The sequence below is a fragment of the Lethenteron reissneri genome, chromosome 25 (assembly GCF_015708825.2).
Source record: "Lethenteron reissneri isolate LAM-NWPU_2019-01 chromosome 25, ASM1570882v1, whole genome shotgun sequence".
Lineage (NCBI taxonomy): Eukaryota > Metazoa > Chordata > Hyperoartia > Petromyzontiformes > Petromyzontidae > Lethenteron > Lethenteron reissneri.
The window spans coordinates 710298-730614 of NC_083803.1; the positions used below are offsets into that span (position 1 = coordinate 710298).

Genomic DNA, 20317 nt, shown 5'->3' on the forward strand with positions numbered 1-20317 from the left:
GTTGCAGTGGTTAGAGTGCTCATCTATAGCCAACCGTGCTAATCAGAGGTGCGGGAAAAGGACGACAAACTAAACACAAAAGGCAGTTCTTAAGAAATTAGTTTTCAATCTAGATTATTTAAAAGTGCATAGCTCCAGTGGCTTCCTAATATTGGAAGGAAGAGCTTCCAGACGGCCGCAAATGCACATCTGAAAGCAATGCGATGCAGTGACCATCTTTGTTCGATGACTAGCCAAAAGCCGCTCCGAGGATGAGCGGAGTTTGCGTGATGGTTTATGATCCTTGATGAGATCTCACAAGTATAAAGATGCAAGTTGAAATCCAAATGGGTAATTGACTTAGCCCATCATTTCTCTTGAGATGAATAAAATGGTGCACTGCACACGTCTCGTGCTTACATTGACAAAGCAACTGATTTAGATTTTAATTATGTTCTCGAACTTGCTACAAATATAATAGGGCTCTACATTAATTCAAGACATATTTCATCTGGTAAAGATCAATAAATTGCATTTCACAATTTTCAAGGTTCCCTGATCTAACAACCCAGAGTTTAATTGGTTTTACTCACAAACTAAATTGCTTTAAGACTTGTACTAAGCACTTAAACATATATACGATTCCCACCATCGCAAAACAAGCAATTTGCCTCCTGTTGCACATGACGGTGAAGCCGACAGAGAGTGGACAGTGCTCTAGACAAGATCTTGGCTACAGTGATTTTCCTGTTCGCAAGCAGTGCAGTTTTTGGTCACCGTTACCGATCTCCTTTCAGCTTGCCAAAGAATACGGAATGGAGTTCTTCGAGACAAGTGCGTTCACAAACAACAACATCAAAGAGGTACAACTCCAGAGTGTGACACGCAATGCGTTTGAATGTAGCTGCTGCTCCTCGTCTGCTAGTTTGTATAATGACGCTGTGTGGTGCATCACTTGGGTGCACATGGCCGTGAGGTTCGAATTCACTTTCGTCCACTCTGCCCCTTCATTTGCATCACTGACGTGACAGCCTCCACATATGATGTAGTAATTTGAAGTGTGCTTCTTTTCCTACGGATGCTCGTTGTGGTTTTGTACACTGCCTATTGCAATCCAAATGTATTTAGCAGGTGGTATCCATGTCATCATTTTGCCTATTTTAGGGATGTAAATATCTTATTCTTTGGGTCTTTCGGTAAAGCCACGTAGATAGATAGAACAAATAATAAAAATATCACAACGTTTCGATCGCAACACAAGCAATGGTCATCAGGTGCAAAATATAGCGGGAGAGCTGCTGAGAATATATGGTGGGAGCGCTGCTAAGGCAGGGAGTTATAAAGGTTTGAGATGGGTGTTGCCCAAGGGTCAGTGGGCAGGGCTAGAGATGAAATTTGCATGTAAATGTAAGATAGGAGAAATCTTGACAAACGAAGCTGTGGGGGTGGCCATTGTATTGTGAGAGATTGGCATGTCAATGTAAGAAATTTGCTTGTAAATGTAAGCTCGGAAAGAGCTCGGAAAGAGCCATCGCCACATGGAGGTGGAAAAGGATGGCAAGCCGCCATTTACTAATACAGCTAACGGTGGCTGTGTTAGTGAATGTAACTCAGAGAGTCGAAAATAACTGCTAACATAGGTAGGGAGGGAGGGAACATCACAGCCAGTTATGACCTAAACTGGTTAATAACGTCCTTCCAATGATTGCTCAGTTTGTACCCATCTTCTCGGTTGAAAATGTGTCTGTGTTTATATATCTGGATGGCTTCATGAACGAATCTTTGCTGATAGCTAGTGGGCTTGCAGAGTACTCTCGTTTTGGCAAAATACATTTTGTGTGTGCCCACAGCGTTAATACAATGATCAGCCATAGCTTAAGTATTGGTCCTAGCGTGTTTCAGATCTGCCTTATGTTCACGAACCCGGTCCGAGACATGTCGCATAGTTTCCCCAATGTAACTGCTGCCGCAGACACAGCTTAGTTTGTAGACACCAGGGTATTGCATGTCAGGGATCACATCCTTCACAGATGGGATCAAATCACGAATTTTATATACTGTGTTGAATCGTAGCTGGATCTTGTGTTTGCTCATGATTTTGGAAATCTTTTTTGTGACCCCTGCTATGTATGGCAAGGTGATGGTTTTGATTGGGTCCTCAGATGGTTCTTTCCCAATGGTTGGGGTGATAGCTTTACGGATTGTGTAGTCTGAATATCCATTCTTATTGAGGGCTAGGTGTACGTGCTCCCCACTGACCCTTGGGCTACATTAGTACATGGCTGCTTGCCATCCTTTTCCACCTCTTTCCGAGCTCTCTCCGAGCTTACATTTACAAGCAAATTTGTTACATTGACATGCTAATCTCTCACAATACATTGGCCTCCCCCACAGCTGCATTTGTCAAGATTTATCTGATCTTACATTTACATGCAAATTTCATCTCTAGCCCCGCCCACTGACCCTTGGGCTCCACCCATCTGAAACCTTTATAACTCCCTGCCTTAGCAGCTCTCCCGTTATATTTTCACCTGATGACGATTGTTTGTGTTGCGATTGAAATGTCGTGATATTGTCATTATTTTTATGATGTGTTCTATCTACGTGGCTTTACCGAAAGACCCAAAGAGTATTAATTCCTGCAGTCATGAAAGCTTTAAATCACGTATATATCTTGCCTATAATCAGTCTTAAGCAATGCCAGTGATACTGAAATACAGTATTGCAAAGAGAGGAGCATAGAATTAAAGTACGACAATGGAGTTTGCTGCACTGCCCTATGTTGCTCACTACATAGCCCCACAACAGCCAACAGAAAGCTGTTTGTGCCTGCCGGTCGCCAGTCCAAGCACCAGGATCAACCCTGTGTAATGGGTTCAATTTAGGCGCACACACTTCTTGGGAGGCAACACTCATTTATTAATTAACACAACGTTTACTCAACAGTTACTCTTACTCTACACATAGGGTGGTGACCACCGACCTACACTAGCTAACACACAATTGTATTTTAGCCGCTCCAGCGTGACCCAGCCAGGTGGCTGCTGGCAGTCCGCTCACTGTAGGTCTTCTCTTCTGGCATCTTCACGAGGTGTCTTCATTCTTCTCAGGAACAGCCCTGCTCTGCCTTCACACCACCCTTATATCTCGTCTCTCTGGCGTGGCCGGCTCCGCCCAGGCCACGCCTCCCTTCCCAGGCCACGCCTCACTTCCCAGGCCACGCCTCACTTCCCCCACCTCTGGGAAGGTCCGGATCCCTCCAGCACGTGACCCCCCAGGCACCCCCTTGGGGCCCCCAGCCCTCGTACGGGCCAACACAGTAGTGACCGTTCTGTCACTACATCACCCCCTCCTGTATAAACACACAGCCGTCCCCGGCTGTAACACAACTGTGAACATCGAAAAGGTGTGCCTCCGAACCAGCAACATCAATAAATGACCGGCGACCGATAAGAAATACCATCACGTAATATATACAGAATCGACGAGGGTAAAAGGGAACCGCATAGAAAACGGGGAATTAACAACAAATATACATGAAAACTGGCTAACCCACTTACGCTACAGCACAGCCCCCCCACCGTTAGAATCACGCATGCAATGACAGTCACCCGTTAGCACCCCCTCGCCTTTCCGACGTGGCGTCACAACCAGTAGCACGCGTCGGCCATATCGGGGGGGGAATTTCCAGGTTACCACCCCACCGCCTTTCCGACGCGGCGTCACAACCAGTAGCACGCGTCGGCCATATCGGGGGGGGAATTTCCAGGTTACCACCCCACCGCCTTTCCGACGCGGCGTCACAACCAGTAGCACATGTCGGCCATATCGGGGGGGAATTTCCATGTTACCACCCCACCGCCCTTCCGACGCGGCGTCACAACCAGTAGCACACGTCGGCCATATCGGGGGGGGAATTTCCATGTTACCACCCCACCGCCTTTCCGACGCGGCGTCACAACCAGTAGCACACGTCGGCCATATCGGTGGGATTTTAACCCAGTCTCTCCACAAGACTCGCATCGCAGCCTATAGCTGTACCGACCGAGCGGAGACGACCCAGTCTCTCTCCCAGACTCGCATCGCAGCATATAGCTGTACCGACCGAGCTGAGACGACCCATCGTTCACTCACTGCACAACATGCACCCTAACAACTGAGGGAAACAGTCTCAACGTAACAGGCCAACTCCACCCGAACCTTACGAATCTCCAGCCCACTGTTTCAACGCGCCTCAGAGGGTCTCAACCTCCGAGCCGTCAGGTCAAGCTGTCAGCCATAGCATGACGGGACCACCCTCCCTGAGCCATGTGAGCGCACAGCCCACAAGGCTAGACAAGCCACAGAGTGTCTCGCTCTCCGGGCTGTCAGGTCAAGCCGTCAGCCATTTCATGACGGGACCACACACTCCGAGCCATGTGAGCACACAGCCCACTAGGCTAGACATACCACGGAGTGTTTCGCTCTCCGGGCTGTCAGGTCAAGCCGTCAGCCATTGCATGACGGGACCACACTCTCCGAGCCATGTGAGCGCACAGCCCACTAGGCTAGACATGCCACGGAGTGTTTCAATCTCCGGGCTGTCAGGTCAAGCCGTCAGGCACAGCATGACGGGACCACACTCTCCGAGCCATGTGAGCGCACAGCCCACTAGGCTAGACATACCACGGAGTGTTTCAAGCTCCGGGCTGTCAGGTCAAGCCGTCAGCCATAGCATGACGGGACCACAACATTCATGTTAGACACGCAACACTCACTGGGCCATCCTGGTCAGGACCTGCGCCCCAAGATAGTGACAGCCAGCAGCACAATTCCAAATCCCTGGCAGCATGTCACAATCGCAATTTAACACCATCACAACACATACAATTTGAATTATGATCCCCCACAGAACTAATCCAATGCCGAACAGGTACGCACAAATTTTTTTTTTTGACGATCCCGAATATTCAATGGTCACAACAATACACCTCACATCCCGTATCCGTACACATCATCTCCGAGACTCGCATTGCAGCAATGCAGCTGTACCAACCGAGTGGAGAGAGCAATGCAATTTGACGGCAATTAACGGAAACGCACCCCCGATCCATGTAGAACACAAGGAGCATTCCCGCACAAAAGACATCATCTGTGCAACAACGGACAGGAACCAACCAGTGAGTTTGAAACAAACCGAACCTGTCACTTCAAAATCCCCTTCAACATTAACCATGGGACTCAGGGCATTCGAATTTTGAGAGAAAAAAACTGTACACAAACCCCAAGAATCGCCGAATTGATTAATACAGTATATGCAGTATACGAAGTTCGTACAGTCAATCATTTGGCACAATGCACCATCCAGTCCCCACATGGCAACACACACAATCAATACTCCAGACAATCCGTACATAGTAAATAATCACAAGCAAGTACCCAACATTCCATACACTGTTAACAATTCCAAGCAAAGCTCCATACGGTCTGTACATTGGCAACATTGACGATCAAAGTTTCTGACAGTTGCAAGTGACAATCACGAGCGAAACTCCATACAGTATACACAATAACAATGGTGATTTCGCAACACAACGATGTAACAACACGAGTCATTAACACGGCAACATACAGGATATCAACGGAGCTCGGGACACCAACAACGAATTAATCATTAACTACCCCCAGAAGATACCGATCTCGACGCCGTAATTAACAACAAACACTGGTCGCCGCGTCAATTTCTCACGCACACAACCGGACGAACACGTTCCGCAACCCAGCGAGTAAAAAAAAACCACCCGCGATCGCAACCCGGCACACGCAAGATGGGTGAAGTTATTATTATTTTTATTGGGGCCGGGTGCTTGTCAAGTCACAACTCGCCTGGCAAACTGTGAATAGCGGAGGGCGGCAAGGTGGAGCACTGGAACGGCCTGAAGAATCTTTGATGGTGAACACGGCCTGCTCTTGCGAACCCATCCACCTCTCACGCTCGAGCAGAAGGCTGGAACTCCCCCTCTGCAGGCGTTGATGTCGGCGGGAGCGGCATTTCGGCAGCAGGAGCGGTGTTTTGGCGGGAACAGCGCCCCGACCAGCCGCCGAAATGGCGGGAACGGCGTTTTGGCGGGAACAGCGCCCCGACCAGCCGCCGAAATGGCGGGAACGGCGTTTTGGCGGGAACAGCGCCCCGACCAGCCGCCGAATGGCGGGAACGGCGTTTTGGCGGGAACCGCGCCCCGACCAGCCGCCGAAATGGCGGGCCCACCGCGTGGCCCGCATGCCCAGGCCTCCCCCGCCAGCCACCGCAGCGACGATGGTGTCCTCTCGCCGCGGCTCCGTCGCTCCGTTCCCGATGGCGGCGAAGCAGCAGTGCGATGCAAGTCCCGCCGCTCCGCGTGCAGCGCCATCTCTCTCTCTCTCTGTCACCGGGGCTGCCATCCCCGGGGCTGTCCGAAGGATGGTCGTCACACCATCCCCGTCGTACGAAGACGTCCAGATGAGTTTTATATTTGTTTTTCGTGTGCCCATTTTACTTCCCTAGGATAACACCTAGCAATATTTATTTTTCCACAACTGACGCCAAATGTAATGGGTTCAATTTAGGCGCACACACTTCTTGGGAGGCAACACTCATTTATTAATTAACACAACGTTTACTCAACAGTTACTCTTACTCTACACATAGGGTGGTGACCACCGACCTACACTAGCTAACACACAATTGTATTTTAGCCGCTCCAGCGTGACCCAGCCAGGTGGCTGCTGGCAGTCCGCTCACTGTAGGTCTTCTCTTCTGGCATCTTCACGAGGTGTCTTCATTCTTCTCAGGAACAGCCCTGCTCTGCCTTCACACCACCCTTATATCTCGTCTCTCTGGCGTGGCCGGCTCCGCCCAGGCCACGCCTCCCTTCCCAGGCCACGCCTCACTTCCCAGGCCACGCCTCACTTCCCCCACCTCTGGGAAGGTCCGGATCCCTCCAGCACGTGACCCCCCAGGCACCCCCTTGGGGCCCCCAGCCCTCGTACGGGCCAACACAGTAGTGACCGTTCTGTCACTACACCTGCTTGGCACCCGAGATCTGATGAGATCGGACACATAGCGGGTGAATTGCCCGATGATGCTGAACGCAATTACCAGCGAAACGTCGTACTCAAAATTTTTAAATGTTGTGGTTTCACGCTTCAACACACCGGTGGGCTAAAGCAGTGAACTATTTGTCTTTTGTCAACGTGACACTTTTTTACTGATTGGCCGTGTCGGGTGGTGGAGGGTTACGACACATTTATAAATAACGCAATCTAAACCCAAAAACGTTGATTATGAACATAGCGGGTGACTTGACCATAGGTCATGCCTATGTGCATCTGTGTAAACACTTGTGTGCGTGCGCGCGTGTGTGTGTATGCGTGCACGAACTGCCGCCCTGCAGGCTTTCACCAAGCTGACAGAGTTGGTGCTGAAGGCAAACAAGCAAGAGCTGGAAGGGTTGCGCTTGTCGTCCAGCGAAGAGGTCAGCCTGTCGGGTGACGAGGAGGTGAAGAAAGAGAAGAAAGAGCACCAACAGGAGAAGCAGCGGCCCTGCTCGTGCTGACCTTGGCCGCCCCCTTGTGCGCACGCGCCAGGCCTAAGGCACCGAGCACAGTGACGAGACGGTCAGAAGAGAAGTGCGAAGACGACGCAACGGCACCGAATAACAGTGCCGGATACAGAGAATGTGTGGATACAACAGGGTAGTAGAATCAAAACATCCCTGATGCAAACCTATAAGTGTCGGGCACTTGGAGAATTTCTTTAATAGAAATGCTTGGACAGTGACAGCAGTGCTGAGAATTTTAAAGCACCATACATGTAATTATGTTTAAGAGAGGGTGGGGGGGGAGAAGCAAGGTACATGCAAAACACTGATACAGGGAGCAAAGCAAATGAGATGCAAATATGCTGAGACAGCTACATTTCCCAATGTTAACAAATGGGAACAGTTTCCCCACTTTGAACAATGGCATAAACAATCTTGGATGTGTGATTACAAAAAAAAACATGAAAAGGACTATCGTCAATACCACACACCAAATGTTTTTCTATGCCACACTGTCAACAACCATGTAGTCAACCTGCTATATATTTGTAGTCGTTTCTGTCCGTTAGTCCAAAGCCTCTTCCTACGAGGCACCCAAATCACCAAATACAATCCATGTGGGCTGGGTCATACCTTCATTAACTGGTCAAAGCATTGTACTTGGAAAATCATTGGCTTGGCATCACCGACTGCATGGGCCATTAGCAATCACAGGTCACTTGTGTCCGTTGTTTGAGATAGTGCATTACAGATGAGGATGACGTTTACTGGGAAGTGACTGTGTTTAAACGATGTGTTTACTTGATAATCATGTTCATGCACATTGTTGGTGGGATGTCTGGAGCTAGGGACCTGACCGTAACATTTAAGATGGAGGAAAGGCTTTTCCAATAATTTTAACCAGAAAAAATGGAAGATTCCGAAGAAAAGCCAGGGGTTTAGTTTTTTGTTTACAGAGCTCAAATCAAATTCTCAATTCAACTCCTATAAATTTGCATCTGCTCATACTGTATATGCAGTCGGTTTTATATATATAAAAACACCTTAAACGGTTTAATCTTGAGCAACTGTAATTTATAACTTTATACAACAGCACATCTATTACATACAAGTATTGCTTTAAGCATATTGTAAAATGATTTTTTTTGTGTTGAGAGAAAAATTGTTTGTATTGCCTGACCTGAATAAATCGATCTTTAAATATTCACATAAGTCACGGTCTGTCCACTGCTGGATGAAGGCCTCCCCAAGCCGTCGCCATTTCACACGGTCTCGTGATGTTCATTGCACATGAGCACATTTGATCGCTCTATCTCCGAGCGGGTCCATCTCGAGCATGTTCCCTATTTCTGGCTGCCACTCCATTCTTAGTCTTGACCATTGATCATCAGCCCTGCTCCTTGACGTGTCCTGTGCAAGCTGACGCACTTTTCTCTACAGTTGTGTTTCAAACTTGCATATATTCTCTGATCAATGTGTTCCTCTCGGCGTCGACGTACATTCCAAGAATTTCACCCCTCCATTCTTTCAGCTTTTGCTCCATTTTTTTCGCCATTGCCCCATATGTCATTGTGTTATTCGTTGGATTAACCACGACACAGTTAATGAGAACACTTATCAAATGAAATACATGATAGAGGTCGAAACAAAATCTTAAATATTACCGAAACTTTTTATGGAAGCCCAAATATCAATCGGCAAGATTAATACAATACTTAAATAATGATTTCGTGATAGATGTTTTCAAGAGGGTCCTGCCACGTTTTCACAGGAGTGGGCGTTAACGGATATGTGTAAAGGATTCAAATGAGTAATTTTACAATACAGGAAGGGGTGAGATACATGGAACGGCATTGTCTTGAGTGGTATATTATTATGCAATTGACAAAAACCTAGGCTATTCATGTCCCGGAAAGACTTACAGATTTCCCAAGATGGCTACCTCAAGAAGAGAACATTCTGGGAAAACCAAGACAGGCGGCAATCCTAGTTGGATGTTGGTACAGGTGGATTGCTCTGTTCGCTGTGTAATAAGGTGATTCTCATGCGCGTGATGAGCATGATAATCGGTATTTCCTCCTTGAGAGCATGAGATGCACGTTGAATGAGTAATCCCTACCGTGTGACTTGAGAGGCCTGCATTCTACACTAATTGCATCCTCTTTAATACTCTTGCAGCTATGGCTAGAGCATGGTTTCCAAAATCATTTACCACCCCGTCTATGACAACACATCTGCACCTCTACTGGACATCTGTGAAAAAGAGCTTTATATAGCATATCGGATTCCTCCAGTACGTACGGCGCGAAAGAAGTGCAACAGTGCATACAGTACATGTAATTGTTAGGTGAGAGGCGAATAATTTAAAAAACAATGCGAGGAAAGTGAAGGGAAATAGCATCAGAACTCTGGTCACCACCTCAGAATTGAAATATCATACAGAGTTGTATTTGTTTATGACATCATGACGGGGAGATCACGTGACCCCCCCAAACTATGTCGCGAGAGGTCAAAACGGGTCTGAACGTTATCAAGTGGTGGTGTGCCGTTTGAAAAACGTTTGTGGGTGACAGTTGAATATGTGTGTAACTTTGAGGTTGTGTACACCGTTCATATTGTGTGATGTGTGATATGGATAGTGGAGTGCTTTTTTGTCACCTTGTTAAGTTATAAACACAATTCTTGTACATACAAACGTTCATGTTTTCTAAAAAAAATGTTTCTAACATGCACAGGTTTGAGAAATATTTGTTAGTTATTTTTAATACGTGAAAAATTCAAGCAGTTCCAATGTTACATGAAAAGGCCAATGTGAGCCTTGACAGGGTGAAACAGGAAGTTGTGGCGTATCATTCGCGTTAACTTAACTTTTATAGACACTGGGGTGTGGGTAAATTTTATAACGTTTGGAAAACGAGGACCGATGGAACGTGGCACTAACTCGACTGCCTGCGATTTGAATGTGTGATTGATTTAGTAAAAGCTCGAAATTAATGTATATGTTTCCACCCAATGTTTAAAAATGTGGTAAAACATGCTTTTGTTGTCTTGGATGATTTTTTTTTAATGTAACAGGTGATAGTTGTTTTTTTTACCCTTCTATCTGGCAACAAAACTGACACCTTTTTACAAGGAGTCATGTTTGCATAGACCGCAATACCTGCAGTCATAATACAAACAAAAGACATAACTCTGATAATGTGCACTGTCCTTGAAGTTGATTGGTCCACACCCGAGACAGCTTTCCTTAACTTCAAGGACAGTGCACATTATCAGAGTTATGTCTTTTGTTTGTATTATGACTGCAGGTATTACGGTCTATGCAAACATGACTCCTTGTAAAAAGGTGTCAGTTTTGTTGCCAGATAGAAGGGTAAAAAAAAACAATTATCATATTGTTACTGGCAAATGAGGTTCCCATGATGTAACAGGTTGTTCCGGATTGTAAAGAAGGATTAAAATGATGGAAATATCTTGAGTCACAATGGACTCAAGTAATTGTTATTTTATTCACAACTGTCAGTTTTAACCCTATAAGTAAGCCGAAGTCATGTGATTGTGTTGTCTGTAGTGGATGGAACCAGTGCTCGTAAAATCAAATCGAATCATAACTCACAAAATTGAATTTAATCACGATAGCTAAATACGGTACTCTACAGGCCCTTCCTTATTATGCCATTTCTGAACAAAGGCCTCCCTATGCTGTGATAGTCACGGGGGTTGTTTGACCATACTTCATCAGGCTGGTCACAGCAGGTTGGTGAGAGCGGGGGGGGGGGGTGCAGGACGGAGGAAGGACAACTTCGATAAAAGCTAGCTAGTGATGTTAGCCATGGCTGGAAATTTAACACGGGCCACGGGGCTCAAAGTGCGTGCACCACTGAAACCACCCACATCCCCACAGGACTGAATTAGGGCGCGTTTGAAACTGATGACGGACGCTTGTGTTGCGCCCGAAACGTCGTGATTTATTTTATTTTATACCTCCTTGACTTTACCGAAAGAACCAAAGAGTATGGATTCCTGCAGTCACGAAAGCTTCAAATCAAGATTAGTTGAGTAAAGCCATTTATTTAAATGTTGGCCAAATTGGCACTTATGAATATCCACAAATTAAATGTTGTGTCACAGCACCAATCTAATTCATACAAAAAATGTGGATGGAACATTACCGGTTTTACCTAAATATATTTTTGCACAAATGGGGATTGAGGGTCTCTAATTTGTGAAAATACTGTGAACGGAATATGAAATGGAGGCAGATGTGCTCCTTATAAGCCCTTCTACACTATTCCATACTTTACCAATCAGGTTGAAAAAGGAAACTTGTGGGTGTCGATTATTTAGATTTAAAAAATCTTCAGGTAGGAGCATTATTGTATATCACTTAACAGAACGGGGAAAGTACAGCATACAGTGTAAAAAATAGATAAAATGAAAACGGCATCAAAAATTTTGAGTGTGCAGAGTGTCGGGCTCATCTATGTCCATGGTTCTTTTTAAGTTTAGCCATGAATCCCTTGCGGATTTATAATATATCTCATTGGGTGCTCACCTGATTGAGAAAAGGAAATCGATGTGTCCTTGGCTTTAGTTTCCACACCCTCCACGAATCGGATATATCACATCCGTGTGTGCACAATGGACACATGACAAGTTCCACCCCCCTCTACCAAGGTAAACCAAAAATGGTACCTCCTGAACCTTAAACTAGTGGATTTCCTCGTTCTTAAAATATGTTTATAAAATGGGCGCAACCTACTCGGCAATGAGTAGGCGAGATTGTGCCTCAAAGCACGTTTGGGAAAACGCGGTAAGTAGCTTACGACATCACGGCAGCTCAGGTACAGCCAATGGCGGAGCCAGGATTTTCAAGTAGGGGGGGCAACCCCTCCAGCAATGAAAAATGATAGAGAAGTTGTTAGTAAGGAGTTGTTAGCAAGGAGTTGTTAGTAAGTAAGGACTTGCTTTTTATTCGACTCGTGTGTGGCGATGGCGCAGCCATCGATCGAGGGTCGAATTCGAACCGCGTGTTGTGTGATCGGCATCGCGCTCGCTGAAGGTGTTTGCCTTCAGGGAAGTCGTGTGCTGTATACGCAACTGCGCACAATTCTGAGTCACTTATAACCGCTTTGCCGTTACTTATTGACAATTATGGACTCAGACTATTGTCCGATCATCTCATAGAGTCCCTGGCACATAATAATATGCTACACAGTGGCAGTGGGGGTCGCAAAATGCCGATGTATTACTAATAAACCACAAGAATCATTGGGGCGGCACGTGCCACCCCACCCCCCACTGGCTCCGCCAGTGCTTACAGCAGCTGCTTGTGTTAGACCACACAGCGAGCGTCCCTTCAAGCACATGACATGCACAATCAGCACTTCACATGCCCAAAGGTCACTTGCACGACTTACAGAGCTATTAAAGGGCCTGTGGCACAGTCTTCCCGCGACGGAGGACTTAGTAGAGACTGCTTGCCTCGGGGTCAAGATAAGGTGGTTAATGCAGTGACAGCAGCATCCTTCTCTGGGAGTAGCAGAGCCTTGCACATAGTTTACCCCAAGCCAGCCGTGACATCAGCTGGCCATAACAAGGCACCGAAGAGACAGCCCCTTGCCTCTGCAGCATCTCAAGCGGCAATTGGCGAGGCTCACAATCTGCAGGCAGTCTATGCTACACAAAGTGGGGGTAACAGAAGTCCAGTGAGAAGAGTTAAAGTCTATAATAAAGGTGTATTGGGTTAGATCGTGTAAATATAAATTTCTTGACAAACCTTTGTTTACATGACAGCCTTTCTAATTGGCCGTGTCGGGTGGTGGCAGCTTTAACGACACATTTACACGATCTCACCAAAAAAACCCCATTAAGAATATTGGTCGCGAGAGTAAAGGTGTGCGGGCCTCTGGGCTGAGAGACTGAGACTAAAAATCGGCCCAAATTCGGGCTCTGGACAACTTTTTTTTAAACTAGAATTTCCACAACTTGTGGCCACTTTACTATAGCTTTTGCAGAGAGGGCTTCTCACCGCTTCACGCCTCACCCGTCGCCCCCACTGATGTCCTCTTCGCCCCCCATGTGTGCAGATACTACTGACTTGTATGTAGGGGTTGTAGTAGATACTACTGACTATTGTAAGTAGGGGTTGTAGTAGATACCACTGACTATTGTATGTGTAATGTAGCTCTTCTTAGTTCTTTCGGTAAAGTCACGTAGAAGAGAAATAATAAAATAATAAAAATAAAACATAAAACAAAATTCTCACGACGATTCGTCTACAACGCAAGCAGCCATCCTCAGGTGAAGAACAGGGCTGTCGGAAAGACAGCGTCCGAATGAACACCACCAAGCTTGGCAGCGTATATTTAAGCTGGGTTGAAACGTCGTGAGATTTTTATTTTATGATTTTTTATTTTTATTATTTATTATTTCCCTTCTACGTGACTTTACCGACAGAACCAAGAAGATGAATCCCTGCAGTCATGAAAGTTTTAAATCGAAATGTAATGCAGCTCTCAGAGACACCGTCTTGTCTTCGGTATATTTATTGTGAATTAGCGGGAAGTACCCGGCGTTGCCCGGGTCAAAAAGACAGACACACATCGTATTCTTAGGGTTTTTCGGTAAAGTCACGTAGGTAAAAAATGTACAATTAATAAAAGTAAAATAAAAATCACGACGTTTCGGAGGCAACACAAGCCTCCGTCTTCAGGTGGAACCATCACAGCACGACTGCTGTTTCAAGTAAGAGAAATTCCAAGAAAACAGTCCTTGTGTAATGCGGGCGTAAATGGGCGGGGCGGATATGACGATCCGAGAGGGAGGAGTCAGGGTGACGTGGGGGAGAAGTTATAGCGGGGAGACAGGAAGCTATCTGGGTCAGTCGGGGGAGTGAAGGGTGGTGAACACGTTGGGTGGTCGCCGTGCCTCAGCCTGGTGGCTGAGGGGCTCATGACGGCGCCAGCCAGCGGGGTGGAAGAGAGAGTGGAGGATTGAGGTTGGAGATGGCGAGATAGCCACAGAGGCCACGAAGGGCTGAGGTAGGAAGTGGCGAGATAGCCACAGAGGCCACGAAGGGCTGAGGTAGGAAGTGGCGAGATAGCCACAGAGGCCACGAAGGGCTGAGGTAGGAAATGGCGAGATAGCCATAGAGGCCACGAAGGGCTGACATGGGGAGGTGGCGAGATCGCCACGCACGGAGGAACAGGGAGCAGCGATGGAGCTGCTGGGGGAGCAGCCAGAGGGCTGTACCAAGAGCCTGCAGCGGAGCTGCAGGAGCGTGGAAGGCTACGGGAGTGAAGGCAGATGTGGGGCTGCCAGGGAGAGAGTCTCAGGAGGAGTGCCGTGTGGGAAGGAGAACGCGAACCCCAAATAAAGGACACGGAGTCAGCAAGAAGTGTCTGAGTCCTTTTATTACACTTGTATATATACTGGTTGAGGGTGGGAGGAGCCAAGGTAGGCACCTGGATATTATTATTGTGAGGTTCGGTGCGGCTGAAGCACGCTGCTAGGAATGAGCCTTTGTTGTGTAGACTGGTTGAAATGGGAGGTTCCAAGAGTTGTTAAGGTGCGGCTGATGTAAAGGTGCGGTTGCTGTAAATGGGACTGAGCCTTTGTTATGTAGAGGTGGTGCGGCTGAAACCATCAAAGGTTTGTACACGAAGCCATCCAAATATACAAACACAGACATAATTTCAACCGTGATGATGGGTACAAACTTAGTAATCATTGGAAAGATGTTATTAACCATGCAAAAAAAGATTTAACTACACATATTTGGACCATCTTATTTGACAGGCACTATTCTTCAGTTACCGTATATTTTCTTCTTCTTTTTTCACACACTGGTTTTTTCTGCTTTAAGTTTTACCACACATATTTGGCAAATCTAGAATTAATCTCAGCAACGTAGCAAAGTGCTGTTTCATCTACATAACAAAGGCTCAGTCCCATTTACAGCAACCGCACCTTTACATCAGCCGCACCTTAACAACTCTTGGAACCTCCCATTTCAACCAGTCTACACAACAAAGGCAGCGACTCACACACACACATACATAGACAACCACACACATCGACCTAAACACACATATGGACTTACACACACACAAACACAGACTCTGACACTCACACACATGAACTCACACACATCGGCTGACAGACACATCGATTGACACACACATTGACTCGCAAACACATATGGACTTATGCACACACTTGGACTTACACATACACATCGACACGCACACAAACATCGACGCACACACAGACGCATCGACTCGTGCACACACACACACAAAGCGACCGTCGCTGACACGCAGATGGACTCACACGGACACAAGGACATAGGCACATACATAAAAAGCAAGTAAAGTGTGAAAAATTAGTTGTCTGCACACAAACATAATTATTCGTATAAATGCAAAGTGATTATTTAAAAAATATGTTTAATGTACATAAGTTTAGCGAAAGAAGAAAATTAAATAATATTTTTGTGCACACGAACAATATTATGTTAATATTTCCAAGGTTATGTAAATGATAGTTTTTTTTACGTACGTGCATTTAGCAAAAGAAGCAAGAAAATGAAATCATATTTGTTTGCACGCAAAAAAACGAATTTATTATTTACAAGGTGATCAATTAAATAATAGGTTTCTATCTACGTGAGTTTAGCAAAAGAAGCAATAAAAAAAGTTGTCTGCGACACAAACAATTATTATTAAATTTCCAAACCAATTGTTTTAATATCATTTTTCTATTTACGTGAGTTTAGCAAAAGAAGCAATAAAATTGTACTTAACATTACCGTGGTGAGGCCTTGTCCCCTGCAAAACCCGCGGCCTCGCCTAGATTGTGCAGCCGGCCGAGGTGGCTCTCTGGCAGGCTGTGGGCTGGGCCACTCCCCTCACCCGCGCTACAATAATTACTATCGAAGCGCTATATAATTTTAATGTAGGGATTCTATAGCAGTAACTGCACGCATGGGGGGGGGGGGTACCTACGTGACTTTACCGAAAGAACCAAAGAGTAGGGGTACATGACATTTTGAAGAATTAACCTCAGCGTTGTGTGAAAATGTCCTTCTCACCCCGACCGTCTTGGTAAAAGCCGTCCCCCCCCCCCCCCCACCGAACGCGTAAGAGTTGGTACAGTTGAGCGCCGCGCGCTATTTAAAAAATAAATAACTACATAATCGAAAACAGCACAAAATCACAAATAAACGAAATTAATATGTAGGGACTCTTTTGCAGTAACTGCACGCATTGGGGTTGGGGGGGGGGGGGTACATGACATTTAGAATAATTAATGTCAGCGTTTTGTATGAAAATGTCCCCCTCACCCCGATCGACTTTGTAAAAGCCGTCCCCCCCCCACCGAACGCGTGTGACTTGGTATGATCAATCACGTGCCATTTAATAATAAATAAATACAAACTGCACAAATTCGCTAATCAAAGTAATTTAAAGTCGACGGATGTGAAAAAAGTACCTGGCTATTTTTTTTTACGTTAACCTCACCGTTGGAGAGCCAAGCGTGCGACCACACACAAACCCACACACAAACCCCGCCACAATTTTTGACTTTTATTTATAAAGAAAGATAAAGTACACTGACAACTCAATGAGTAACTGCGAGTGACTCTATACACTGGGGTAGTTAGACAACTCTATTCAGAGACAACATAGCTTCGAGTCTCAAGACAACTCGCAGACGATGGAGACGACTCGTTCCAAGGCGAGGACGACGGCGGCGATTCCCCACGCCAACAGCCACCAGCTCCAGCTCGCGACGGCTCTTAAGCCTCACCCAGTCCGGCCACGCCCTTATTCTCGAATTCTCCTCACCGCACCTGCTCTGTCACTCACCGCCCTAATTACACTTCCCCCACCATTGGATGCCTTGCTCTCCCTCACGTGACCTTGTCAACGTTTGTCTCGTCAATCATCATTAGCACGTCCATTAGTAACCATGGTCCCGGGGGAACCATACTCTCCCACTATCGCTCTGTACTGTCTTTACATCACCCCCCCCTCTCTTAAAAAAATATAGCCGTCCTCGGCTAACACAATTTCGACCAATTGATTTTCAGGCCGAATGAACCATTTAACACAACGCACAACAATTGTTTGAGAATTGAAGTGTTGTGTATGTACCCCCTTTTTATTTTTTTTAATATTATTTTTTTTTTTTAAGAATTATTCTGCCAACATAGATAATATCGTTTTTTTTAATAGACGCGGCCACGTGGGAACGAACACGCCCCCACACTTCCACAGAGGCCCCCACACTTCCACAGATGCGCGCATACCTCATTTCAAAGGAGAGAGGACATGAAAGGGGGGGCAATAAGGTAATAAAAAAATAAACTCCCCTAAATTCACACAAGAGGAACAAGGGAGGGGGGGAATTGCAGGCGGGGGGTTGCAGAACCAGGAGACACGGAGGAAGAGATAATTATATTCTTAACAAAGAAACAGCATCGACGACAAAAAGCACAGATGGGTCTTTGAACCATGTTAAATACACAAGTTACCAACTTAACCATAAAGATTAAGCAAACAGTATCCATCCTCACTCCAATTGAAAACCAGACGACAATCTGAACCAGAATCGCGACCCATCATTGTTAATAAATACTGACATTATTTACCTTTAAAGAATATCTACACGGCCGGGCCGAAGCATCAAAGAATAATTATGGCATCGATTTCGCTCCAAAACAAAATTCCTAGCCGGGATATCAGATTAAATAATCACAAGAAGTCAAATAATAAGTACGGAATTAAAGTAGAAGAGGAATCAAGGGCGGAGAAGGCTCTCAAAATTAACCAAACACAACAACCCATGGGAAGCGAGCAACACGGCCGCCTTTGTCTTTCCGAGAGGATCTCCACACGCAGGCACAAAGCTAGGAAATGACACCCATAAAGGGGGCAATGGCTCAAAGGAAATTAACACGTCTTCGAATAAATAAGCGCATGCGCCGGGTGCTCCCACCGTGGAAACAACCGCCTTTGTCTCCCCACAACACGGACAAACACGCACGCGAAACACACGGACGGACACACACACGGACGCAGATGGTCCACCCCCACAGGAAGGTTTTATGACACAGCTTTTGAACAACTCGGGAAGCCGAGTGGAATTTTCCGATATAAACCGAAGGAAAATCCATACAACTCAGATCGTCAGGGGCTCTGGCCCCCATCACAGAGATCGTCAGGGGCTCTGGCCCCCATCACAGAGATCGACAGGGGCTCTGGCCCCCATCACAGATCTCCAGGGCGGTGGCTCCATCTCTCCTCGTCGCCGCCAACGAAGAAGCTCCTGTCATTCAGAATGACGAGGTTTGCGGAGTAGCGACGCGTAGCTACAAGCCGAGGTCTGCACCACCTGAGAAGAATCGCTACCCTGAGTCGCAGAGCTGCGAGTGAAGCCAACAAAGACGCCAACGTCCACCCTGCCACGAACGAAGCATCGCTCCTCGTCAGAGTGACGACCAGCGAACAACCCGCAGGAAAGGCGGAGATCGCTGAACGAGCGCTGACCGTGCGCCACCTTGCGCCACCGTGCGCCACCTTGCGCCACCGTGCGCCACCGTGCGCCTCCGTGCGCCACCGCGCGCCATCGAGCGACAACGAGCGACACGAGCGACCGAGCATCTTCAAGGACAGCATCGTGCCAACTCGTCATCTAGCAGTAGAAAGAGAGAGCGCACGAGCAGCACCAAGCCCCCGGAACCATCAAGCGCCAAGCAAGCAAGTTTCTTCAAGGAACATCGTGCCAACGCCGCTCAATCCAGCAGTGGAGAGAGAGAGAGAGAGCAAAAGCCGAGCGACACGCCGAGCGAGGGAGCAGCAGGAGCTGTTCGTATCCTCCCACACCACACAAGCTAACGACACAATTAATATTACGAGAGGACAACGCACACACAGCACGCACACGAATAAGACTTTCAAAAAGTGATCTTTGCGTTTCAAAAAGGGTTGCCATTTCGAGGTGGTGCGTTCAATATCAACTGATCGTGCAAAGCAGTTGCTGCCGTCGAGTTACATAAATGCATAAGAGTTTTCGTTATTCATATTGCATAATTGCATAATTTCGCAACTGCATAAGTTTTGTCGTTCATATTAGTTAATTGCATAATCTTGCCCATGAACTATTGACGCATGTTTGACCTGCATGATAGAATGTCACGTGCTTGTTAGAATAAAATTGTTATCACAGAAGCATATCGAGTGTTCCTTCCAAGTCCATGCAAAACCATCTTATTCATAAGAGCTGTATCCTGCGATGAGATATGAAAATGGAGACCTAAAATATTATAACACACACTAGGATAATCGGTAAATGAATCTATGATAATCGTGTTATCCTGATTGATAACTCTGGATAAACGAAGCTAAGCCTAATTATCACAACTGCACACATTAACATCATCGCAAACATCCGCATAAATTACTACGATTATCTCCGTGATTATCATAATTTATGCATATAATTACACGCATTATCATAATTTATGCGTATTAATACACACACTATCATAATTAATGCGAATTGCGCATTTTTCGGAAAATTATTAATTTTTATTATTTTCATCAAAATTTCATAATCACAACACATACAACATAATGGGGGCTCGTCCGGGATCTCTCGCAGACAGTGTTTTGCATGGATGATGGAATGAATCACTTCGTGTTAACCAGAATATCGTATCAAACCAATTGCATCCTCTGATAAATGGTGTTAGAGGTACGCACTCTGAATCG

At 46.2% G+C, this 20317-nt stretch overlaps 1 protein-coding gene across 1 annotated transcript in view; it reads left to right on the top strand.

Moving 5' to 3' along the window:
- Positions 1 to 10611, top strand: part of RAB15 (RAB15, member RAS oncogene family) — an 84594-nt gene extending 73983 nt beyond the window's left edge. The window contains exons 6-7 of the mRNA XM_061558810.1: positions 777 to 842; positions 7392 to 10611. Of these exons, the coding sequence (XP_061414794.1) occupies positions 777 to 842; positions 7392 to 7553 (228 nt within the window). The 3' untranslated portion in view covers positions 7554 to 10611. The remainder of the gene's footprint in view (positions 1 to 776; positions 843 to 7391) is intronic.
- Positions 10612 to 20317: the final 9706 nt, after the last annotated feature.